This window comes from Leuciscus leuciscus (assembly GCF_965113295.1).
Source record: "Leuciscus leuciscus genome assembly, chromosome: 24".
NCBI lineage: Eukaryota > Metazoa > Chordata > Actinopteri > Cypriniformes > Leuciscidae > Leuciscus > Leuciscus leuciscus.
In genome coordinates, this window is record NC_138723.1 from 19,867,942 (window position 1) to 19,894,939 (window position 26,998).

Below are 26,998 nucleotides of genomic sequence, written 5' to 3' on the forward strand. Positions count from 1 at the left end.
GTGATCAAAGTGCTCGTTGCCGCTGCGATCAGTGGCGCTGATACAGTGTTTTCTCTTGTGGAACACCGCACTTTCTTCACTCGGACGCGCGCTTCAATACGTTGAGGAGATCGATCTATTTATGAGGTGCCGTCTATATGAGTATGTGCGCGGAGAGTTTGTGTGTGCGTGCTCGCGTCTCAGATGAGTATGTGTGCGGAGAGTTTGTGTGTGTGTGTGTGCTCGCGTCTCAGATGAGTATGTGCGCGGAGAATTCCGCGCGTCTCGTGTGTGTAGAGTTTGTGTGTTTGTGTGTTTGTGTGTGTGTGTGTGTGTGTGTGTGTGTGTGTGTGTGTGTGTGTGTGTGTGCGTGAGCGTGAGCGACTTTAGATGTGACGTTGTGCATTTCATATAGTTGGAGCATTCAGCAGTAGGCTATACATGATGTATGTGTGACTACTTAGTATGTGTATGCAAGCGTTTTATGTGTGCGTGAATGAAGTTCGATTTAGGCCCTAGACGGCGCCTCATATCTATTCGTTCTGGTGAAATCACAACATAATGCACACAAAGTGTCCCTGCTTGATATACAACCACTGATGAGCATAATCGGTTTAAAAAAACAAAAACAACCTACGAATGCGGCTTAGAACCCAAAACCTCCGACACTCTTGACTAAAGTTCAAGTTCAGCTGCAGTGTTCCTCTTCGGGTATGTCTAGTATTTTAATGCAAACGGCATATCTTGCATATCAAGTATGAAGTATATCAAGTATATTTATATGAGGCTATACTATGTGTGTTAAATATTTCTGCTCAGTGTCAGATATTTATCTGTTTTGTAAAAGTCTATAATATATAATATGTAATATAATATTATATATATATATATATATATATATATATATATATATATATATATATATATATATATATATATAATATGAGAAGACAACATTTTGATCTTAACTAAAGTGTTTTCGGCTACATCAGCACAATTTTTAATTTTATCAGAAATCAGAAAATCTTTTTCAGAAAACACACACAGGTATTATTTTTTTTGATAAAGTGTGTGCGGTTTTGTTTTCTTAAGTACCGGTTTAAGAACCGTTTAAGAACCGGAACCGTTTGAAAAATACCGAGTAGGTACTGGTATCGGATAAAACCCAACCAATACCCAACCCTAATCGCGAGATCTTGGCCAACAACCTCCTTCCCTCAGTAAGAGCATTGAAGATGGGTCGTGGCTGGGTGTTCCAGCATGACAACGACCCGAAACACACAGCCAGGACAACTAAGGAGAGGCTCCGTAAGAAGCATCTCAAGGTTCCTGGAGTGGCCTAGCCAGTCTCCAGACCTGAACCCAATAGAAAATCTTTGGAGGGAGCTGAAAGTCTGTATTGCCCAGCGACAGCCCCGAAACCTGAAGGATCTGGAGAAGGTCTGTATGGAGGAGTGGGCCAAAATCCCTGCTGCAGTGTGTGCAAACCTGGTCAAGAACTAAAGGAAACGAATGATCTCTGTAATTGCAAACAAAGGTTTCTGTACCAAATATTAAGTTCTGCTTTTCTGATGTATCAAATACTTATGTCATGCAATAAAATGCAAATTAATTACTTAAAAATCATACAATGTGATTTTCTGGATTTTTGTTTTAGATTCCGTCACTCACAGTTGAAGAGTACCTATGATAAAAATGACATGCTTTGTAAGTGGGAAAACCTGCAAAATCGGCAGTGTATCAAATACTTGTTCTCCCCACTGTATGATGCTATTTTTACCAGCTGCGAACTTGTGAAAACTTATGAGAACTTATAAAATGTGTAAAGGAGTCAAAACAGCAGCAGGATTCCCTCCATCACACACAAACGAAGATCTGCTGTGAGATGTGGTTCTGATGCCTGTACCGAACTGTGATGGGCAATATCGCGACTATGACTAGAAAAAATTCGCATTCTGTCCTTTTAAGGGTTGCATCTTGTGACATCATGTTCCGTTTTTGGTTCGTTTACATGTCTTTGCTCTGTTTTGCGTTGATATTTCAGTGGAACCGTACCAGAGTTTGTTTGGAAGTGGACCGAGACCCATCTTTTTAGCGGTCACGGCTTTTCAGCAGGGTTCGGATGGCTGCGTTCACACTTATTCAAATGAACCACACTAACAGAGCAAGTGTGAACACACTCTAAGTAACCACACAATATTGTGTAAAATGTGAAGTGCTTCTTGTTTGTTTATCTGTTGTAATAAGAAATCATATATTATGCTCACTTTTGTGCTTTTATGGTATAAGTAGGCCTGTCACGATTATGAAATTTGGCTGACGATTAATTGTCTAAAAAATAATTGCGGTTATGCCGATTAATTGTCAGTTTTAGGGCTTTGACGATTAATTGTCTGTGTTAGGGCTTTGGCAATTATGCTGATTAATTGTCTGTTTTAGGGCTTTGTGCTTCATTCATTAAATAATTGTGATGAATTTAATCCTTTGTAAGTTATCATTTTGCAGTGTAAGTTTACAGTTAACACCTTTAAATATTAAATAAATAGGCTATATTCAATAGCTATGACAATTTGTTTATTAAACTTAGTGAGTGTATAAATCAGCAGCAAAAAGTAATTTTTGAAAACATCTGCACAGTAATTTAATAAAATCTAAACATGTTAATAAAAACAAATGTGCACAAACCATGATAATATGATACGCTTCAAAACAGAGCGGAACAAAGCGCGTATGCGCATCGCGGGTGCAGAATGATGTGCTTAATGCAACATGGAGTCGCAGCGATGCACAAGTGCGCATTTAAAAGTTCACGGCACAAAGCGAAGAAATGTCGAGGGCACAAATCCTAGTGTATATCAGTCCAACAGTTTATTGATCATTTGTTTCTTCACAGTTTTAAACTCCAGTTATTGTGCGTCTGATGCCAATTCATAGTCCTTGTGCTGTGTAGGCACACGGTAGCGAGCGAGTCATTTAGAAACAGCAAAAAACTCCAGCAAAATAAAGTCATTTTATGCAAATCCACAGCCCTTTATCTACAGATCAAGCATTATAACGTCAATGTCACATTGGAGAAAGTTTTACCGTGTATCCTGTCGTAACCGGACGACGCGCGCTGTTTGAATGCTGAACGGAATGATTGACAGCTGCAGAGTTTGAATGCTGAACGGAATGATTGACAGCTGCAGACGAGTTTGTGAACTTTAATTTAACAATGTAAATATACTACTGTCCCTCACATTAAGCTATGGAATGGCTTCAGATGACTTTGAATATATTGCTAGAAAACGTAATTAGTGCTTGACTGCTTGTCTATTTATTTTGGTTCATGACTCCCCCTTGTGCCGTAGGTCTATAAAAGAGCGCAATAATCGCGGTTGTCTGAAACAATCGCGGTTAGATCAAATAATCGCGATCAGACGGTTATTTAATTATCGCGACAGGCCTAGGTATAAGAAACGGTGCAGAAACAGTATTGAACAGTACTGTCACAAAATATGTTATTTTAAATGGAGTTTATGATATGGATGTTCAGTGTAAAAACACTTATTGACAACAAAAGTAAGAGGTATGTCACCTGAAAAAAAACCAACAACCTCTTTTAGACATGAAATGAGCTGAATGTTAATTGTCATATATTCCTTAATGACTAGCCTGGTTCACTAGAGCGAGGCTGGTACCGAGAGGGAGAGAGGGTGAATCCAGCGCTCCGTCACCCTTTCCAGTCGAGACTCAATGACTTTGAAATTCTAATGGGTATTATTTGCAAAGGGCACCTTCATTTGCGTGACACCACTCCAAAAGACAAGGTGATTTTCAGCTAAGCTGTAATCCCCCTGCACCACTTGCCACAGAGGTTCGCCAACTTCAGATCAGTGTGAACACACAGCGGACTGGTCACACTTTGTTGTTACCAAATCCAAACGATTATTTAATTGTTCATTAATTGCGCGGTTGTAGTTTCGCTTGTTTCTAATTTTGGTTCGTGCCTTGGACTGTAACAAGGTGACAGTCATGCTTTTTGAAGATGCAATTAGAGCACAATTGCTAGTTTGTGTGGTATGAACAGGTGTTGCAGCTTGTTGAGGTTCAGGGAGGACCGGAGTCATTTTGTTCTTGTGCCACAGGGTATTGTTTTTATGTTTATGTCTGTTGCTCAAAGTTGATTAAACTGCAACATTCCTCAATTAGTGTTAATTGAGGAAAATAGTGTTGCAGTTTAATCCTCAATTAGTGTTAATCAAAGAAACATCTTATTTTTTTTATTTTTTTTTATAAATATGTCCAGGCCAGCAATACTATACCCTTCAGTGTTTCCCATACATCGATTTATTTTTGGCGGCCTGCCACAATCAACATTGACCGCCACAGATATATGTGACCCTGCCTGTGAAAACCCAGCTAAAGTCATTTTTTTTGTGATTCACTGTTTTCTACATAAAATCATCCTACATAATGTAAAGAACATTCTGTGAAAATATAACCTTGATGTCTTTAATATTGATTGAGTAAGGCTATGTCAAAGATTTGCTGAATTTCGGGCTCAGAAAATCATGTTTTTGAGAAATTCCAATTTAAAAACAAGCTTATTTTTAAAACTGCAAAACATTTGATCCATAATTATCCTGCATATGTGCCATATAACACATTAAAGCTGAGATTCTCCCATTTTCAGTGATATATAATAGGGCTGGGTATTGACACAAATTTCACAATTCGATTCGATTTCGATTCAATATTGATTATTTTGGTACAATACATGGCAAATTTTCTCAAGGAAAACAAATCTCTTAACTAATGCTGTAAACTATGGGAGTCAGTGGTAGCCTACTAGGCTTCATTGGCCTACTATAATATTGAAGGTAAAAATGTACTGATTTGTATACACTTATTTATTTTTATTATAATAAAGTTATATGAAATATAAACATTTAAATGGTGGCTGTCAAACATGCATTACAAATTGAAGAACATAAAAAATTATAATGAATATGTAATATGGTGCATACAGTATATTTAGCAGAATGCTCCTCTCTGGAGTTAATTTTTCTAGCTGACAAGTTTATGTTTAACTTGTTAACAAGTTTAACTTGTTCATAAACAAGTTTATGGTCACTGGATATGTTTTTTTTTAGGTAAATGTGACGTTACATGACATTGTTTACAAGCTGATTTACTGATGTCTTTCCACGGTTGAAACACTGATTGAGCGATTCCATGTCACATGATACGGATTTCGATAAGTTGTACTCTACCTTTTAACATACTTTCAGGTGCTCATTCATGTTTATTTCGCGCTGTAACTGGTATTATTAAGGCGGAAGAGAAGATCATGTGCGCACTGCTGCTTCTCTAGAGCTGAGCTGCGCCAGAGCAATCTCACGACACAGCGCCAAAACGGTAGGCTATTTATGTTTTGAATTTCGTAAGAAAATGGACGTAATTTGAAATATGAGACTTTGTTTCATATCAATAGTAACAAAGCACAAAGATTACTGCGATTTATTGGATGGGATGCGCGCTATATGTTACATTCATTCATCAGCTGAAAACAGGATGACTAATCGATTCTTGGGATTTAAGCATCGATATCGGTTCGTAAAAATGAGAATCGATTAAAATCGAGAAATCAATATTTTTTACCCAGCCCTAATATATAACACATTTAAGGGGAAATTCTTAAAGTAATTCTTAAAATTCGTAAAACAGGCCTATTTATTATGATGCGCATGTCCAAAAAGCTAAAAGCATAAAAACATTGAAACGAATGGGGGTACCACAAGTGCTTGATTGTAGCAACAATTACCAAGTCAATTCAGTGGAATGATTTGTATGATTTTATTAGTAAAATGAAATATCAGTGAAAAAAATTTAATTAATACATCAATTAATTAACATATAACATTTCGGTATAAAATCTCATTCTCCACTGTGTAAAAATAAATTCAAGGGATAGTTCACCCAAAAATAAAAATTCTGTCATCATTTACTCACCTTCATGTTGTTTCTAACCTGTATGAGTTTCTTTCTTCTGCTGAACACAAAATACTTTTTTTTTTTTTTTTAAATGTTGGTAACCAGACAGTTGACGGCACCCATTGACTTCCATTGTAGGAAAAATATATTATGGAAGTCAGTGGGTGCTGCCAACTGTCTGGTTACCAACATAAAAAAAAAAAAAAAAAAATATATATATATATATATATATATATATATATATATATATATATATATATATATATTGTGTTAAACAGAAGAAAGAAACGTATACATGTTTAGAATAACATGAGGGCGAGTATGAGTAAATCATTTTTGGGTGAACTTTCCCTTTAACAGGTCAGTCTCAAACTTTGTACATGTTCTAAAATGCAAAACATTTGCTAAATATTTGATAATCTCATGGATTCTATTCACAAAATATATACTTGCAGTTGCAAGAGAAACCTATTTTTAATTCCACATCTTGACTTCCAGCATTAAGCAAATTCTTCTTGTTGGTGTTCCTTCTTCATTTGCTCATCCTCATCATCATGTTGGTCACTGCCTGAAAAAGCAAGGAGAAATTTTTCAATTCAAAGCAAGAGACCTACAAACATGATGGTGTAACATACAAGAATGGGGTAGGGGTCTAATTCCACATTTAAAGGGAATAATAAAGCATTTTATATGAAAATATCAGTTTTTCAGTTTAGTCAGACTGGATCTGATTAATTGAGGGGAGGGTAGAGGGACAAGAAACAGGTGCTATGGTAAGCAGACTTCAATTCAGAGTGTAATCAAACAAATAAACATCATGTCATAAACTTAATTAATTTAAACAGATTCAATCCCAATCAACAAATCTGTAATAAACATTTACATCCAATATTTTTGCATCACATGATGAATTCTGTGTTAGCATTACATTGGCTGAACACTGTCAGTATACATTTACAGTAGGCTATACATTTAGCATAAAAAAAAAAGACAAAAACTTGCCGTCAAATTCCTCGTCAGTTTCGTCCAAGAATGTGTCCTGTTCATCATCACCATCATCCACCAGAAAATAATCTGCTATAAAACCGGTTATATCATAATTTGGGGGAATTCCACGGAGATTAATATCAAACAAGCTGTTTAAGCAATCAACTATTTTACTCAACTATTCAACTCATGCTTCAGTGCCGCCATGTCAGATAGTTCATCAACATTATTATTGGTAGAATATTGAGCTACAAAACAAATAAGATATTCTTAAAATATTGGCGATGACACGAAACAATCTCCACAGACATCTGAACCCGGCTTAAGTCACATTTTTCTTTGCCTTAACTAAAGTTGACGTGATTGCCGCTCGTGCGGATTGATATTAAGGTCTGTTTACTCTTTCTTATGGTAGAAAAGAAGTTCCTGAACTGAATTATATAAGAATCAGCAGGTGTTGTTGCGCCAAAATGAACCCAGAGACGATTGAAATTGAAATCAATGTTTCGGAAGCCCATGTCCATTTTTTTTCTTTTTTGCGCGAAAGTATAAAAAGTATAACGTAGTGTCAATAAAATCATTAATTTCAGTATTTATCATGTTATAAATGAAAATGAGTATTGCATCTCAAAACCCTCGGTATAATCTATCATTTACAGCAATAAACACACATTACCTATTTTTGTCATTTTTATGGCTATGACTTCTTTGACGCTCTTTTACTCAATAATTAGATTCTGCGACTTTAGCCGGGGTTTCACAGGCGGGGTCACATATTTCAGTGCTTCCCATTCATTAACTAGACTGTAGCGGCCCGAAAATATATTTAAACTTCTCATAATAACATAAAAGCTCTTTAATGTCATGTTTCGCTCCTTTGCTGTCAACCTAACTAAAATCAAAAACACGATAAGGCTTTGTGTTCTTATCAAAAGACTGTCTGTTTGCGCTGAGCAATGAGAAGTACGCACTTCGCTCACGCGATCAGCTCCGTATCTCAGTTCACAGTGAATGAATGCAGTGAACTCTATCAGTGCATGTGCTGAGTTTAGCGTGCATTTGGTAACGCAGTTACACATTATTTTCACATTTTGCAGAGTTGACGTTTACAGCATTTCATTAGATTTGTAATGAAAAGCGTTTGTAAACTTGTTTTCCGCCAAAATCTCGCTCGACTGCAGATTCCGTCAAAATAAAAGTTCATGGGTTTATCTCTTGCATGGATAGAAATTAGGATAAAACTAACCCCGGTTTCACACCGCAAGCGTTTAATTATTCGTTTTGGGTGAAAGTATGGTAGTATTATAAAAATAAAATAAAGTCAAACTAGCCACAAAATAAGATATAAACTTTATTTGAGTTTATTATATAATACACAGACACTATGCTATATAGGCTCTAGTAAACATGTGCGTGCGGCAGATGATGTAAACACAACCTGTATCAATGGATGACACGAGGAGGTCGAGAAGCACAAAGTGCTTTATGACCCAAAAAACAACACGTTCTAAAAGGAATTAAAACAAAATGTTTAAATACGTACGGCGGTAAAGTAGACCATGAACAACGATTTTAGATAAAACAAACTCTTCCAGGTATTACAAATATTCTGCAAGTTATAATGTATAAAAACAAAAATGTTGAAAGAACTTGTCATTGTTTGAAATGGTTTTATTGTCTGCCGAACACGCAGCCGCTGCTGTGACGCTGTACTTAGCTACGCTTCCAGTGTGAATACTCGCGAGAGTCTGCTGCTGCAGTGACGATGTAGTTGCGCGGACGCGCCGCTCGTGCGCCGCTCACGCTTGCGGTGTGAAAGAGGGGTAATGATGAAAGTTTCATTTATTTTTCAGCGCATTTGTTTTACAATATATGGTTCTTACTATTAAAGGAATAATATGTAATGTAGACAGCTAAAAAGAGGTTTGAGTCCCCTTTATTAAAGTTCAGATACAAGTCAAAGCACAGACTTTCTCTTTGTTCATTTTGCACACTGAACTTGGGTTGAAGCCCTTAATTTTGAACTGTCAAAGTGCACTAGATTGATGAATTTACCTTTTAAATGTACAATTTGTTTTACAAAATGTCTGTCTGTGTCTTTCACTTTTGATCTTTGACTTTTGATATATATGTATGTTTGTGTATAATATACTTTATTCTTTGATGATAAATTAATACTATGCAATTCTATGTACTATATGCAATACTATGTGATCTTTAAACGTGAGCGCCAACCAATTTGTTTACCATGTATTTAGATCTGTGTGTTTCTAATTCAACCTCATCTGCAACTATTTACGGATGTCTAGGTGGACGTGAGTAACAGCAGTGCTGGTAGGATGCCTCGGGTGGTTTGGCCTTGTGTTAGACAGACCAGAAGAGAGGTAATTTGCTCTGCTCATCTTGGTTCAGCCTGAATACCATCACTGCAATCTGAGTGCACATCTTATGGAGTGATGCAGAACATCACATCAAATAGTGTAGCCTCTCATATTTCTTTCATCACATTGTGAGTGAGAATGAGAGACAGAGAAGGACAAAAGCACAGACAACAAGATAGAAATTGTTTGTGTGTTTGCACAGCAAATGGTCACAGCAAAAAGCAACCAGTGAGTCCTGACAATGTCAATTGTTTTTTTTTGTGTGTGTGTTTTTTTGTTGTTGTTTTTTACCCAGCCCAGAGAGATGGAAAAGGATTCCAGTTCCCTTAACAGTTGTTCCATACCTATTTCAAAGCCCAGAGAGAGCAGAAGTACACAGATAGTGCTCATCTCACCGTGCCTTCGGAGACGGACTGGATTTTAAAACTGGGACTCGTACCCAGATGAATACTTTACACAGATATGTTTATATTAATCTTATTTTAACTGGAACAGGATTCTGGCTCATAATCCAACTGCTACTTCATTCCAGATACTTATAATGTTGAAGATACATACTAAATACATTATACATACTAAATCTGTAAACATTAGAGAGGATATTTAATTTCTATATATGGAATTTGCAAAAAAAATATTCTATCTCTCTCTCTCTCCGTTTGAAATTGCCCTTGTTCTCTATGTCACAAAGATTTTGTAACCAATCTTGTCAATGTGCGGAGCAGTTTTTAGCATATAATTATCTATGCTGCAAAGCAAGGTAGTCTCAAGAGAAGCCAGGTTATCCCGGTGTATTGTTCTGTTACTGTAATATGACAAATCATGTAGGTTTAGCAATATAGTGAGTGAATTATGTATATGATGTATATTACGATGTTATGATTAACTATATGCCACTGATGGATGCTGATTTTTAGCAGCTGTCTGACTCTGAGATGGCAAACGGGAACATGGTTTGTGTAACATTAGCAAAATTAGCTGTTTGATAATGTAGTCAAGCCAAAGGCTAATCATTTCAATTACAGTTATGTGTCCGATGTTGTATAGAGCGATACATAAAACACGCTACTGATACATTCTGATACATCGAATTGTAGACGAACCTATATAATTTGATCTTCCTGTTCTTCTGAATCAGTTTCTGGTTCAAACATAAAAGGCTGAATTAAACCAGTATGCCATTGTGTAGCATGTACTACAGTTGACCAAGTGGATCAGGTAGTTTGAGCTGCTCAATTGAGTGAAGGCGGAGATTAATTTGGATATTAATTCTGTTTACTAAATGAAGCAAGGATGTAGCTGTAGAGTTGCATTCAAGCTATTTTTAAGGCATGAAGAAATTATTTTCATAGGGAAAAAAAACTTTTAAATATGTAATTTTAGTGATCAAAGATTAGTTTTAAAAATCCAGTTTTTAATGTTGTTGTTTATATGTCTGTGTGATGTTTGTAATGTGCTTTAAGACATGTGCAAATTCACAAGTCAACACCATTGCTGAGTATTTTCTCCTTAAAAATGCAGTGAACAAAAGACAGTCTCAAAAACGCAGTTTGAAATTGCTGGTGTTTCTGACGTCACAAACTACCTTGTAACCAATCACGTCAACCGTGTGATCATCAACGAGTGCATCTCTGACCTGGTGTGAGTGAGTGGAGGCAGAGCTAATTTGCATATTCATAGAACCGCATATACTAAATGAGGTGTGTGTGTGTGTGTGTGTGAGAGAATCACAGTTAAAGTTTAGCTACTTCCGCAAACAACAAGTGACGTCGTTGACCGTTGAGTACTCTTCTGCGCATGCGGGTCACTTCTGGGTCATTTCACGTTCACACAGGAGATCACGAAAGGTCGCATTTAATTGGAAATGTGAACGGCCTTGCAAAAAAATCGAATTTTTTCAAAAAATCGGAATTGAGCATTAAGCCCTGCAGTGTGAACGTAGCCTTATTGACTACAGGGGTACTTTAAGTGCTTAAATTAAAGGGATACTTCACCTCTGGAAAGATGAATGTGTATTTAAAATAGGCCATTTATGTAGAAGAAATGTGAAGAAATTTTTGAATTTGGAGTTTTCTAGACTGAGAAAAGCCAGAAAATGTATTTTTGGCTTATGTGGATGAAAGACAACAACTCCCAGAATGCACTTGCTTCGCTGCTCTACGAGGCCACGCCTCCCGGTAAGAGAGCGCAGTTGAAAACAACAAGGTTATGCTACTAGTGAGTCTCCGTGACGAGTTTGCCCGGGATATCGAGATCGCCCAAAATGTCCGGGATTCGGCTTTTGCGTTCTACAGTCGCCATTCATTATGTTTACTGTGGCGAGCAGGACCAGGCTGAGGGCCGCGGGAGAACGGCGCGAGGCTGGTGGCGTTATTACTGAGACGCACCGGTCTCATAGGCTATCTCTCACGGAGGAGCGGGAATTTTCTTAGCAATGTTAAAACGCACATCAACCGATCACTTGTTTAGCGTTCATGTAAACACTACATTCAGATTCACCAATCGAAATGAATTCAGTTAGATTGAAACAAAAAGTGTGCATCTAAACAATGAATGGCGACTGCAGAAAGCAAAAGCTGAATCCCGGACATTTTGGACGATCTCGACGGCCGGACATGTCCGGGAAAAAGAGTATGGTAACTCCTACTACTCAGCTTTCTCCTACTACTCAGCTTTCTCCACAGAACAAGAGCCTGCTAGCTTAGCTTCCAAAGAAAGACGACTGATACTGTGTACATTCTGTGAGTGAGATCCCACCTTCTATGGGCGGGTTGAGCACATGCGGGACAGCCCCTCCTACTGGCTGTAGTCTTTAGCCTCTGGCCAGGAAATCCTCCGATGACGCAAAATGAAGATTTTTGCGTCATCGGAGGATTTTTTCCAGACAAAAAATTTATAAATCTCTCATCTCAGGGGGATATGAGGGTGGAAAGCACGGTAATTCGAAAATACTACAGGTTTTCTACTAATACAAAGCTTAATGCTAAATCCTGAAGTATCCCTTTAATGATTACAGGGGACTTTAAGACATTTATGTAAACTTTGTTGTGAAATGAATGACAACGATTTGTTACAGGTTGCGATTTGCTGTCAGGTCAAATATAATTACCTCTGCCCTATACTTTAATAGCAGTTTTTACACATTTGAGTTATATTTAACAAAATAAACAGTGCTGAATGTGCCATATGAACTGCACAAAGATCATACTAAACACTATCCTAACATGCAAACCTATAATTGTAGGCCTAGTGTTTTTACACAGTACATCGATCTGTTTGATTTCAAAAGATGAAATTTGGAACGAAAAATAAGTGTTCTTCAAATGATCCTTTAAGCACTGAAGTGTACTGAAATGTCTCTTGTGTTGTGTTTAACTTTTAATTATCATGGGAAAGTGGTCTGTGAAGTTTGTTCACCTCACGTGGTAGCCAAGAGGCTGAGAGATTTCCATAGTAACGCAAACCCGCACCATGTGATGTCGAGATGTGTGGTTTAAGGGAGCAAATTAATGCCTTATGGTGCAAGTCAGTCTGAGAACCAAAGCTCTATTTCAGCCATGAGTTCAACATAGCAAATTGTTTTAGCACCTCTTGTTCCTTTAAACTTTGAAGAGTTTCTTCGCCATTATATTTCAGCGCTGTGAAGTTGTAAATTTCAGTGCTTTTAAAATCTCTTAATGAAATAATTGATTAGCACTTTGTGCACTTAAAGACTTCAAAATGAATGAAAATAACTCAATCACTCTCAGTATCCACTTATGGGAGAGAAAGAGGAATGAGTCAGCTCTTAAAATCTGAAATTAAAGTGAAAGAGTGAGCGCGCAGACCCTCGACACCCTTGGGAGTAAAATTTGTACATCCAGCACTGTTCTTGAGAAAACATGAAAACAATCAAGTTGTTCCATCTGTCTGTGTTGACAGTGTATTCAACCCCCTGCCTCACATGCTATGTTGCCCTAACGGTGTGTGTGTTTCGGACGAAAATCAATACATCCTTACCGTCCAGGTAGCAGCAATGTTCTATCTTGACTGAACTCTAACTCCCTGACAGTAATGTTATTTGGAGGTAATCCAGTGTTATATATTATAGCTTTTTTTCCTCTATATACTTCGATGCCAAATCAATCCCTTTCTCCAAAGTAAATTAATAATGAATGCCCTCTCTTGTTCATGTCACAAGGTAGCCAGAGGGGGCTGCGGTAAGATTTATTTTCAAAACCGCACTTGGTCTGATACTCGATATATTTTTGCCCTCCACAAGTACAGTGGGATATGCTTGATGCACTTCTAGCTGAAATAGAGTTGGATCTGTGACTCGATTGCAACGTGCACTGAGAATGAATACCCAAAGTAATTCTAAACTAACTAAAAAAACATTTAGCAATAACATGATGACATTGCATTAAAAATTGACGCTTTGTAATCTGTACTAGGATGAGAATAGTCAAACATCCCATGATGATGCAAAAAAAAGCTTCTATTGTCCCAGAGCGCATGCATTTCGGTGTCAAGGCAAAAAAATGGACGAGGGCCATGCTTGTTTATTCCGCATGCTTAATTTTCCCCGCCCTTGGATGCTTTTCATTGCACTGAAAGGGTAGACACTTTATTTGGATTAAAATGGTTTGCTGTCTGCTCTTCTCTGATAAGGGAATATAAGGCGGAGTTATTTTTAATTTATGTATTTGTTGCATTGTGCTGATTCAGTGTGGCGCTATGAACATGCAGCTCAGACATGCTCTAGTGGCCAGAGATGCTGCACTACAGGTTTCCAGAAGGTTCTGACTGCTCAAGGTTAAGACTGATTGGATTGGATTCACCCTCAGTGTCTTACCAAGAGGCTGTTATTATAATGCACAGCATTTTATGGTGATGCTGTAAATAATATTTTAATATGATAGCTGAACTAACAATGTGCAGTCCCTACAGTGCACATGTACTTGCAATAGTTCACCCCACAATTAAAATGACTTTTTTTTAACACAGTGTCTACACCAGATGTGAGCGATGAGACAAAAGCAAATAGAACACATTATAATCAGTGATGCTGTTTCTGACATGAGAAACAAATATATTTGTAGTGGTCGCTTTATTGCGTCTATAGTGGAAACAGCCTCAAACGGTAAGTCTTCTGTCATATAATAGCTTTGTGTGATGAATAGGTCAAAGGGTTACTGTGTCCCCGTTACAGTGTAATTATACATTGAAGTACTAAGTAATTGTAATTAACTACATGTACTTACTATAGGGTTAGGGTAGGATTAGGGTTTGGTTTAGGGTTAGTTGCATGTAATTATGCCTAGTTTCTAGTTATTGCTAAAGTACATGTAACGTGTAACAAAGACACATTAAAATAAAGTGATACCGGTCAAAGTGTAATTTCTTTATTTTTTTACAAAATTTTTATCATTGTTTAATTAAATTCTTCCTAGTTATTTTTGGTATGTTCGTGATTGTTCTGATTTGTCTGATCTTTTCAGTGAATAGATTAGATAAATAAATTTTCTGTCTGCCACAAAAAACTTTCAAATGGCTTCAGAAGACTTGACAAGAAAATCTGGATATTCAACAAAAATTCACCTATTGTGTTTCACACTGAACAAAGAAAGTCATTCCGATTTGATTTTGCGTAAATATTAATGGCAAATCTTTCGTCTTTGGGTGAACAGTTCCCTTAAACATACAGTCTTGCATAAGTGCAGACTCAGTCATCTGTGTGTACATGCAAGCACACCAGCCGTGTGCAGCGAAAGGCTATTTGAACAGCAATGCTGTTACCATATCATCCATGTCTACATGACGAATGTGTGAGAGCTTTGCTCTTTGATCCCATAAACTGTTTCATCGGGGGTTTCGTTCAATTACCGGTGCAACAGCTGCTTTTGCTTTGCATTTTTTTCTATTATTCCAGCCAACTTTGAATGCCCTTGAGTGTGCTTTGTTACCCTGTTTGGCAACCGTGTGCTTTATATGCCAGCCGACGCGTCTCCTCCTCCTATTATGGGTGGCTCGCCTCTTACTTGCTTCTCTTGCATTGACCTAGGGAGATTTTTATTGAACCAGGGTTTTTTTTTACTTTTTGATGCCACAGATCCTCAAATATTTTTCCTAAAAAAAGGCAGCTTGATCCATTAACACTTTGAAAAAAATAATAATGAAGATACTGTATACATATACACACACACACACACTAATAAGTTGTGCTGACACTTTTCAATGTTGTTTAAAATCTCATTTTTATCTGTAGAATTAGATATGTTTATTTTTATTTTGTTTTATTTTATTTTTATGCAAATAATTGATTAATCTCATGTTTTATTTTTATTATTTATTTTGGTCAGTTTGGTTTTTGCTGCAGAAATGACACATTGCCACCTTATAGAGAAGAGCAAGGGGAAGACAGATTGGAGACGGGCGACTTTAATATTTCTGCGTAGGATGCCCTGCAGTGTATTATGAACCCGTCCACAGGGAAAAGGCTTGATCTTTCCACTGATCTCCAGCGTTCTCATTTAGTCTATTATAAGACGAGGTAGAGGCCAGTGCCGCAGTTTCCACTCCCGTGAAAACGAACGCCTTTGCTTGTACCCCAGTACTTCTGCCCGCCTGCCTAGGGAGAAAAAAAAAAAGACACAAAGAAGCACATTTACCACATCTGTCCCTGGTGCTTTGGATTTTGCCCTCTAGAAGCTAAAGTAGTTCAGCTCTGTGCCTCTCACTGAATCGACTAAGATGAGCGCGCAAGCATTATAACCATAATGGGCTTTAATGAGCACCGAACGCCTATTATTCGAATGTGTGCCAAAGATTTTTGGGCTGTGATGCTACCAGAGATAAAACAAAGATTGCATGAAAATTGTCCCTGCGTTTTATTGAATGGTTAATCAGGCAAGTAATCAATTAAGCGCATGATTGCTTTTGATTTTAATAGCCCTACAGTATATGAAGAGGCCCTTTTTGGCCTCTGCTGCTAACTGTTAGGCATAGCTGTAATTAGACACAGCATGTCCTCATTTAAGGAAGGCCTGTAAGTAATTAGCATCTAATTCCATTGTATCCGTAATAAAGAGAGATGGCATTGTCTTTAAGTCAAAAGCACTAAGAGGCTGTTCCCCCCTCCCAGCCAGTTTAGCTTTAAATATTATCTGGGGGTCACTGAATTTAATAAACTCAATCTTCAGGAGGGTTTGATCGATGTCTAACCATGTTGTTCTTCCTTGCTTAATATCTAGGGAATACATTCGCACTCGCTTCCGAAACAGATGCAGTCTTCCGACGTACAGTACCAGGGGGACTATTTGAATGAATGCTAATGAATATTTGAATTTAAATGATGAATCCCAGTGCTTTAGTAACAAAGGGATACACCGGTAATAATTCAGCGGGGAACTTTGCTCGTAGCGCACATGCTAATGCTAAGGGTTAAGTATTCTCTTTGGTTCTCTCTCTTCTCTTGTAGTTGCTCACAAGGGGACTTTGTGACACACACAGCATGGCTGAACAGATCAAGTATACTGTACGCCGGAGAGGATAAGTGGTCTGTGGACCCCCGGGTGAGTTTGGTTACTCTGAACCAGGATGAGTTCACCATCAAGATAGAGGATGTGGACTTGACAGACGAGGGCCAATACATCTGCGCGGTGCAGACTAGCAGCAGACCCAGAACCACTTCCGTGCACATCATCGTTCAAGGTGAGTTTTCTGATGTGTCACGGTGCAGAGCACTGAGGGTGAATGCTTTTATACGCTTTTGTAAAGGAGCACTTCATCCAAAATTGAAATACTGTCATCATTTACTCACGCTTGCGTCGTTGTAAAAACTGTATGAGTTTCAATCATCTTTCTGAATGAAAAAATATTGCAGAATATCCAGAGTGCCGTTTTCTATAATGGGGATTGGAGCAGTGAAGCTCTAAAATGACAAAAAGGACCATAAAAGTGACACAAAAGTAGTCCATTTGACTTGTGAGTTGTATTTCTAGTCTTACAAGAACCAATAATGTTTCAAATCTTGGATGTCAAACCTGATGTGCTGTGTCCTGTTGCATCATAATTGAACTGAACTGTAAAATGTTAAACAGATTTTCTGCAAATAACTACTTAAATGTTAGTCTTTACATCATATTAAGCCATCGTATGACTTGAGAAGACATTCAATATATAAAGTTGTATAAATAACCACTTTTATGTTTCCTATTATAAAGTAAAGGTCACATTTTCACATTAGCAAAATTTCACGAGCAAAAACGCCCATTGCCCTGTTGTCAATAGTGTAGCAATGTACAGTATGTATGAAGCACCGCACACAAAGAAGTCACTTTCAAAACAAGCAGCTTTCTGCAATATCATTTATTTTGTATTTCAAGTAAAACAAAGTCATTAAAGTTTCGTACTGACTATGAGGGGGTGAGTAAATGATGAATTTTCATTTTTAGGTGAATTATCTCTTTAATATGCTTGTGCCTGAATGTGTGCACATAGTCTGTATGTTTGTACAGGTATAATATCATTTCTGGAGGCCCTTTTTCAGTATCGGTTTGAAACACCTTGAACTCCAGTTACGATATTGGGTATTTTAATGAAGTGGATAATTATGTAATTAATGCTGATTGTGTAAAACCTTGGGGGTGCATTTTTTGCTCCTGATTTGTGGGTCCAGTGTTAATATGATTGATGGCAGTGTCATTCCTGTGCAGTGATGCAGTAAGTCATAACAGTGCCGACTGGAGGTACTGTACACTGGCTAGAGATTTAGAGCACAGCAGCTCACCACTGCAGAATTCGAGCTTTCAATGCAAAACTCATTGAGTAATATTGTGGGAATTTGTGAGTCTTTTTTGGTAGTTAAATGTTTATTCCAACACTAATTCTCCATTGAATGAATGATAAGGCAAACAAAATATGTTGTACTTGGCAAACTCATAGTAATGGTGGCTCCTAACCAACATGATGTATCAAAATAATTTGTTAAAAATAAATGTTCAGTCATTCTACATGACAAAATTAGCTTTTGACTATGTTTACCCATCAGGCTTTGTTCCCAAATCTTAACCCTCTTTAGTATGTTTTAATTTTATCTAATATTTTTCCCATAATATTTTTTGACATTTTTGATATTAGTTTGAATATGAATAAAAGCTATTAATTGTTCTTAACACATGAAACCTTAGTCATAGCCTACTTGTTTAAAGTAAATTAAATTAAACACTTAATAAATTAATAAATTAATAAATTATTAAAAAACTGTTATAATTAATTCCAAAAGTTACATTTTCAAAGTTTCCTGCAATATGATGTTACACAAAGCTGAATTGTGGGCAAAAACATCTATTTAACATATATAGTCACCATACTATTGGTTTATTTAAAGGGATACTCCACCGAACCAGACAGTTTTAGATACCATTGACTTCCATAGTAGGAAAAAAATATACTATGGAAGTCAATGGTATCTAAAACTGTCTGGTTACTGACATTCTTCTAGATATCTTCCTTTCTGTTCAGCAAAAGAAAGAAATTCATACAGGTTTGAAAGAACATGAGGGTGAGTATATGATGACAGAATTTTCATTTTTCGGTGGAGTATCCCTTTAAAGTTTTCCCTTTTAATTGCAACAGTGCAGTGTGATGTAGTTTTTGTCCTGAAAGGCAAGCAAGTTGAGGGAAAGCACCTATAGCAAATAACCCAGAATTGTTTCAAAGAGGTCCAGTTATTAACTTATGGCTAATGGTTCAGACCTGGATTTGTGTTAGTTGATAAGCTGTGGTTAAATCTTTGTTTGTTGTAATTAGCCTCACTGACACATGGTTCTGAGAGAGTCTTTGATCTAAAAAGGAAGACCTGTACGTTGGGTTAGATGAGTTCATACTTGCGTCAGTGGAGAAGACCTCTCAAGACATCATCAATTAAACTGAACGTGAGATCAAAGAATGGGCAGGATTTGGGGAAGAGCTGCAAGAAATATCTTTCACATCTATGAAAATTGTATTAGTGGTGTTTGCTGAGGCAGGCATCACTGTTGCTTAGACTTGAGAGTTTAAAATGTAAAATTCAGAAAGTTACTACTACATATGGCTCAGTTCCCTCCTTTAGTCTATGGTTAGTATTTTTTCCAGAACTTATAGAAGTAATATCACACCTATTCTCACAAACCCACATACTTTGAGCTATAATTCATGTCCAAAGCATAAACAGTGCGGAACGAAGTCACAGTATTAGATGAGTGCAAATCTTAATTGAAGTAACAACTGAAATTCAAAGAAAGCAGTTGAAATCCAAAGAAATTTACATCACTATAGTTTTTGACAAAGTTTGTCTAGATAATCTGAATTAGGGCTGTCACCTACAATTATTTTGGTAATCGAGTAATCTGTTGGTTATTTGAAGATTAATCGAGTAAACTGATAATACATTTTGTGGTAAAAAAAAATAGACCTAAGTAGGGCTGGGCGGTATGACGGTATATATCGTTACCGCGGTAGAAAATGTCAACGTAACAGATTTTTTTATTCCGTGATACCGCGACATGTAAATAAGTGGGCGTGGTTAACTCACGTGCAGCGTGCGTGAGACGGAGACACTGAGATTTGTCAAAGAAACATGGAAAAAGCAGATCAAGAGGATTCACAAAGGAATTACGTTTTCTAAAGGGTTGTTGTTAACGTGATATTTTCGGGGGAAAAGGCGCAGCAGTCAACTAGAGCAGTGCGGCACCCGTAGGCTACAGTTTAGAGGTGTGCACGATCGCAACGGGGAAAGCATGAAGCTTACTTGACAACAACAGTTCATATATCATTCTAAGTGTTTCTTATGTATTATAGTTACTTTTTAAACACGAAAATCGCATTCAGCATGACATGCGAGCGGTTGCCGTGGTAATGAACAACCTGCTTGTTAAAGCGAATGTATAATCCTGTATCTGAGGCAAAATTACTAAATATGCAGCGCGAGTTATATGTTTCTAACTCCAAACAATTGTCCACTGAACCAGCTGATACAATCTTCCTTTGATTCAATGCGTGATTACAACTTGTCACTCAAATTAACCGATCGCATTTTACTGATGCAAAAGACGCGCGCGTGCAGTGCAGTGTAGGCTACTACACGCACTGAGAGGGAGCGCGGTGTGTCGGTGTTCACCGGGCTATGGTAAAATAATGACGCATTTACAAGGTGTGTATAATTTACACTACTTGGTCAACACTAACAGTAGCTGCTGTTCGGTTTTCATACTGCTGTTCTCCTAGTCACTTATGAATTTGATGAACTTAACACTTCTGAAACTCTCTTGATTAAAGCTTTAGGTGACAGCTGCCAACCTATCACAAAAAGAGCAAAACAAGCCCTTTAAAACGCAGTATAAGCAGACATTGCAAATAATGTACCGGGAAAACATTTAAACATAACTAGTATTTACTAATATCCTAACAAATTAAAAGGAAGTAACTCATTTATTATGAATAGAATAGTTCAATAAAAAATATTCAGACTGACTGATGAATTAAAGCAATAACATGAGATTGAAAAATTATTCAGCAACACTTTATTTAAAGTTTGAGTTGTATTTAATATCAATCAGTTGGGGGCAGTTAATCTAAAAGTTGATGAGTGTTTTGTTTACTATATTTAGCTATTAAAAATAGTTTACCAAATAAATAATTTACCAAAGAAAAGAAAAAGAAAATTCAAACAAAGCGAAGTACTTTTCATTTATAAAGTATTTGGGTTTATTTATTATACAAAGCCCTTTTTGTCGATTTTTCGAGAATAACTATATAAATATATAAGTTATAACTATATCGTGAAATATATCGTTACCGTGAAATAAAATTAGTCATACCGTGAAACAGAATTTTGGTCATACCGCCCACCCCTAGACCTAAGTGAACAACAGCCTTTAAAATGACTTAAAATACATGTATAATAACAATGAGTATGGGATCAATATCCCGTCTAAAGTATTGCAGCCACGGATCAAAAAATAAGCGTGAATCAAAAATGTAAAAATACACGTACAAATATATTGCACAAACTGAAAAAAATAATGCAAAATGATCAGAATAGCAAACAACGTGGTCACAGATCAAAATATAATAAGCATGAATCAAGAAATAACAAGCATGAATAAAAACATTAAACGCATTAAAAGTTATTTTGCACAAAACTTAAACTTATGGTCATGCTTTCTTAAAAAGTATGTTTTCCTTGGTTTTATTACTCTGTACTTTGTGCTCTCTTGCATTTTCTGCTCATATTTTACTCTTTTGTACGCTTGTGCTGTTTTTCTCTACGCTCTTCTTTCTATGTTCTGCGCTTGCTTTCACAAATGTTGCAGTTTGAATTTCATGTAAATTAGGGTGGGCTTAAGCGTCACCATTGGTCGACTAGTTCTAGATTGACAGGTCCTCCTCTAGCCAATCAATCGAAGAGGGGAGTTGACGCCACACCAATGCGACTCATGGCTACTGATGCTTACTTATACAGGGGAAGACGACCATCAACTCAGCTGGCAAAAATCTTTCCGTGGCAGGACACCTTTAAACTGCATGTGTGCCTGCAACTCAACCTGTTGCTGGTATATATGTATACCTGGCAATATGTTATCGTTAAATTCGTCATCCTAACGACGACCTGTCACAGTTGTGCCTGTCTGATGATCCATCATTCACCTCTAATGCACTTACCTCTGGACCTGGCACCGCGAGCGTCGATCTTCTCCGAGCAACACAACAGAGTTTCATCAAAGAAATGCCGATTTGAACGAGAAGTTTGAACAAATAACTCACTCGTAAAAACAGTAACTTGCCACCACCTACTGACTGTTTTACTTTCATATTTAATCAATAACAAGGATGGGCAATGTCGGTCCTGGGTGCAGAGTTTAGCTCCTCCAACCCTAATCAAACACACCTGAACCAGCTAATCATCGTCTTTAGGATAATTAATACTACAGACAGGTGAGGTTTTTATCGGAGTTGACGCTAAACTCTGCAGGACAGCGGCACTCCAGAAACAACGTTACCTATCCCTGATGGAGATGTTACTGTATTCAAATTTGAAGCTATATAACATTAATCCTAAAGTAATATGCAATTATGTAGCTATGTAAATACATAACACATAGCTATGTATATATGTGCACATTAACATTCTCATGTATCTCAAAAAATATTAATTTAATTATTTATGTCCAGAGTTCAGATAGCTTTACTGCTTGAAAGTCTTTGTAGAGTTAAATTGAACTGTCGTCTTCCCCTGTATAAGTAAGCATCAGTAGCCACGAGTCGCATTGGTGTGACGTCAACTCTAGAACTAGTGGACCAATGGTTACACTTAAGCCCGCCCTAATTTACATGAAACTTGAACTGCAACATTTGGGAAAGCAAGCGCAGAACATAGAAAGAAGAGCGAAGAGAAAAACAGCACAAGTGTACAAAAGAGTAAAATATGAGCAGAAAATGCAAGAGAGCACAAAGTACAGAGTACTTTCAGAGTAATTGTCGCCCCCCTGGTGGGGCGATGGCAGTGCTGACTACGCCACCCCTTGGACAAGACTGGTGAGAGCAAGGGGACTCTTTTATAAAGAAACACGCACAGGCTTGGTTTAGCAAAGTAAAAAGATACAATGTTTATTTTATCTTAGTTAAAAATGAGTCGCTTTAGATAGTCAATAAATAACACACAAATTCATCATTTAACAGGGATAAGCCATAGTAGAGTGAGCCACCAGAATGTAAGCTTAAACAGGCCTAGGTTTCGATACCACACGTGAGCTAAAGCACACCACTTTAGAGTAGAACAAACACTACAAACTCAGCTTACACACCACAGCAACGTTGCTGGTTGAGCTATTACAACAGATGCACACTTCACCGCATTACACTGCACACATCGGTTCCAAATGGGTGAAACACTCTAAGGAAACCAGACTAGAGCCCGGTAGGCTAATCTATCCTATAGGCACAATCCACGTTAGGCTGTTAATAGGGAAGGGGGGGGGGGGACAAACAAAGAGAAGAAACCGCTAGCCGGTGGCCACCATCAGTTCACTAACACATATCTCTTACAGCCCGCCGGCTAGTGGTAAAAGAAAAGAAAAAAAAGAAAAATAAAATAAATCAATAAACCAAACGGAAAAGTGTCTAAGAAGCAGCACCTGCACATACATACACATTCAAACACACTCAAGAGAACAAGGAAAAACCAAGGAAAACGTACTAGGTTACTTACGTAACCTCGGTTCCCTTAGAGATAAGGGAACGAGTACTGCGTTGCAAACGCTGTGGGAAAACTCCTTTTCTCGAGAATATTGAAGCCTTTATTTTAAAACGCATTGCAGCTGCACAGCGAGAGCATCATAGCCCGCGAAGCGAGGTGATTGGCTGTGCTGTGGCAACTGCATAAACCTATGGCGAGTGAGCAGGAGCGCGCGATCCAATAGGAGTGCTTGGCGCCCTGCCAGACTCGAGCGCGCCAATTTGGACGCGTCAGGAGAGTATAAATACAGAGAAAACTCGCCATATGACAGGTTTATTCGACTGAAGCGAAGCACGTGATATGGGCGAATAGTACAGCAAGGCAACGCAGTACTCGGTCTCTTATCGCTAAGGGAGCCAAGGTTACGTAAGTAACCTAGGACGTTCCCTTATGAGAACGTTCTCTCGTACTGCGTTGCAAACGCTGTGGGAACCCAATTTAAAACGCCGTGCTATTTGCCTGTGACCATTCTGAGAATCCAGGGAGCCCCGGGACTAAAACAGAGCAGTCTGAATATCACAGACCAGAATGTCGGGTCTAAGATGATATGTAAACATGTAGTGAAGCCAGAAGGCCACTAAGTGTGCATAGGCCTGGGTCGAAGAGCCAGGGACCTAGAATATATTCCCACATAAAATAGTGAAGTCACAACAAGTGTCTGAGTTATACACTGGCCTGGGTCCATAGAGCCAGGGCCTAGATGGAGAGAACTCGTGCCTGCAGAGCAGGGACCTCAAGGTTATAAAACCTTACAAATGTGGACGGAGCGGACCAGCTGGCCGCCGCACAAATGTCTTCGATAGGAACTCCACTGGACCATGCCCAAGAGGAAGCCATGCCTCTTGTGGAGTGAGCTCTTACACCTATGGGACACGAAAGGCCCAGTGAGGTGTATGCCAGAGCAATAGCATCCACTATCCATCTAGATAGCGTGAGTTTCGTAGTCGGCAACCCTTTGGTGCGGCCTCCGAAACAGACGAAGAGCTGTTCCGACTGTCTGAAGGAGGCCGAACGCTCCAAATATATTCTCAGAGCTCTGACGGGGCAGAGTGTGAGAGCATCACTATCTTCTCCCGAGACTGGGAGGGCCGATAGAGAAATAACCTGGGCTCTGAACGGTGTTGCGAGCACCTTAGGTACATATCCGTGTCTTGGCCTAAGGAAGACTTTAGAGTCATTAGGCCCAAACTCAAGACAGGAAGGGCTTGTGGAGAGCGCTTGTAAGTCACCTACTCTTTTAACTGATGCCAGTGCTAAAAGCAGAGCGGTTTTCAGAGAGAGAGGTCTTAAATCACCCGACTGATATGGCTCGAAAGGGGTTCCTTTAAGAGCCCGTAGAACCAGTGAAAGGTCCCAAGCCGGCACTGAAGGTGGTCGAGGCGGGTTAAGCCTTCTGGCTCCTTTAAGGAAGCGAACTATAAGGTAGCTCTTGCCTAAGGACAAGCCATCCACCTGCACATGGCGAACATTGCCCCGAGAAAGCATGTTTGCTCCTACGTTCATCGTGCCTGGCACGTGAGCTGCCCTGAGTGAGCGCAGGTTGGTTTGAGCCCATAGCAGTAGCTGTGTGGCTATGGCTAACAGGTTTGGAGACCTGAGGCCGCCTTGGCGATTTATGTAAGACACCACCGACATGTTGTCCGTGCGGACCAAGACGTGGTGTCCCGCCAGATATGGGAGGAAGGTTTTTAGGGCAAGAAAAACCGCTCTCATCTCGAGGCAGTTGATGTGAAGGCGTTGCTCCGAGCTCGACCAGAGGCCGGAGGCAGGCCTGCCCTCGTACAGGGCTCCCCAACCGGAGTTGGAGGCGTCTGTTGAAATGACCCTCCTCTCTGAGACCAAGCCCATACTCACACCCTGCTGGTACCAGCCGGTGTTCTTCCAGGGGTCCAGGGCTTTGATACAGCGCTGATCCACCCTGATATTCATAAGGCCCGAGCGCCATGCATGGGATGGTACTTGAGGTGCTAGCCAAAGCTGAAGAGGACGCATACGCAGTAGGCCTAGTTGGAGTACTGATGATGCTGAAGCCATAAGGCCCAAAATCCTCTGAAACGTTCGGAGGCGTACATAGATGCCCTCTTTGAGCGACGCAGCGAGCCGCTGAATTGACAGAGCTCGGACCGTTGTGGGCCATGCTCTCATAAGCACGGAGTCGAAAACCATTCCCAGGAACGTGATACGTTGGCTGGGGGACAGTATACTCTTGGCAAGATTTACCCTGAGCCCTAGACATTCCAGATGGCTGAGGAGCCAGGCTTTGTGAGTATGGGACTCCGCCTCTGACTGAGTCAGTATGAGCCAGTCGTCGAGGTAGTTCAGAATGCACATTCCCCGCTGTCTTAGGGGGGAGAGAGCCGCATCCATGCATTTCGTGAAAGTACGAGGCGCTAGCGCCAGTCCAAATGGTAGGACTGTGTACTGATATGTCTGCCCCTCGAAGGCGAATCTCAAGAATGGCCTGTGGTGGGGGTTCACTTGGATGTGAAAGTACGCTTCTTTTAGATCCACTGAGAAGAACCAGTCTCCTGGGAAAATTCGCGCTAGGATGTGTCTGGTTGTAAGCATTCTGAATGGCCGTCTCATTAGGGCCTTGTTCAGATGTCTGAGATCTAAAATGGGCCTCAAGCCGCCGTCTTTCTTCGGAACGAGAAAATAACGGCTGTAAAACCCAGACTCGCTCTGAGATTTGGGAACTAACTCGATAGCCCCTTTCCCCAGCAGGCATGAAACTTCGGCGCGGAGGACATGAGCTGTTGTGCTCCTTACTGAAGTTTGGATAACAGCGCGGAAGCGAGTAGCCGCGCTTTATAATGTTCATTACCCAATTTGAAACTCCGGGGATGGCTTGCCATGCCAGAGCCCGCTGAGCCAGGGGTAAGATCATATCTGACGGTGGAACGCCCAGACTCGGGGGCCCGAACCGACATGGGTTTATGAGAGAAATTTTGCTCGATTTGTGCATTTTGTGGGTCGCTGTAAAAACAGAGTTTTGGTGCAGGGGTGCGTGACAGAAGACGGGCCCATGTTCTGCATTTACTACTGCTCCAGCCGCCTGAGCTGAAGAGGGGGCTGTGAGAAGCACTCGAGCGATCTTCGTGGCTGGTCCGGCCGCGGCGGGACATAAACCCCTCTTTAAGCCAGCTAGGACGGCTTCTTGGGCTCGTGGTCGAGCGTGAGCTTCGGCCGGGGACCCTGGCGCTTGGGGAACGGGTACCGTTTCGCTGGCTTCAGACGTTGGCTGGCCTCAGCCGCTGGGCGGGGCTGATGAACCTGATCACAGTCTTTTCTGGCTGCGGCGTGCTCTTGGGGCGCCGTGAAGCCGAACTGGAGCGCTTCGGAAGGAAGTGCTTCATGGCACTGGAAGCCTTTTGAGCTTCGGTGAAGCGCTCAGCGAAGCCGCTGACGGATGGGCCGA

At 39.4% G+C, this 26,998-nt stretch overlaps 1 protein-coding gene across 7 annotated transcripts in view; it reads left to right on the top strand.

Annotated features, from left to right (window-relative positions):
• Window positions 1-26,998, top strand: part of ntm (neurotrimin) — a 352,115-nt gene that overhangs the window by 280,143 nt on the left and 44,974 nt on the right. For all 7 annotated transcript variants that reach the window (XM_082158282.1, XM_082158283.1, XM_082158285.1 and 4 more), the window contains one exon: window positions 16,783-17,015. In XM_082158282.1, coding sequence (XP_082014408.1) covers window positions 16,783-17,015 — 233 coding nt within the window. The remainder of the gene's footprint in view (window positions 1-16,782; window positions 17,016-26,998) is intronic.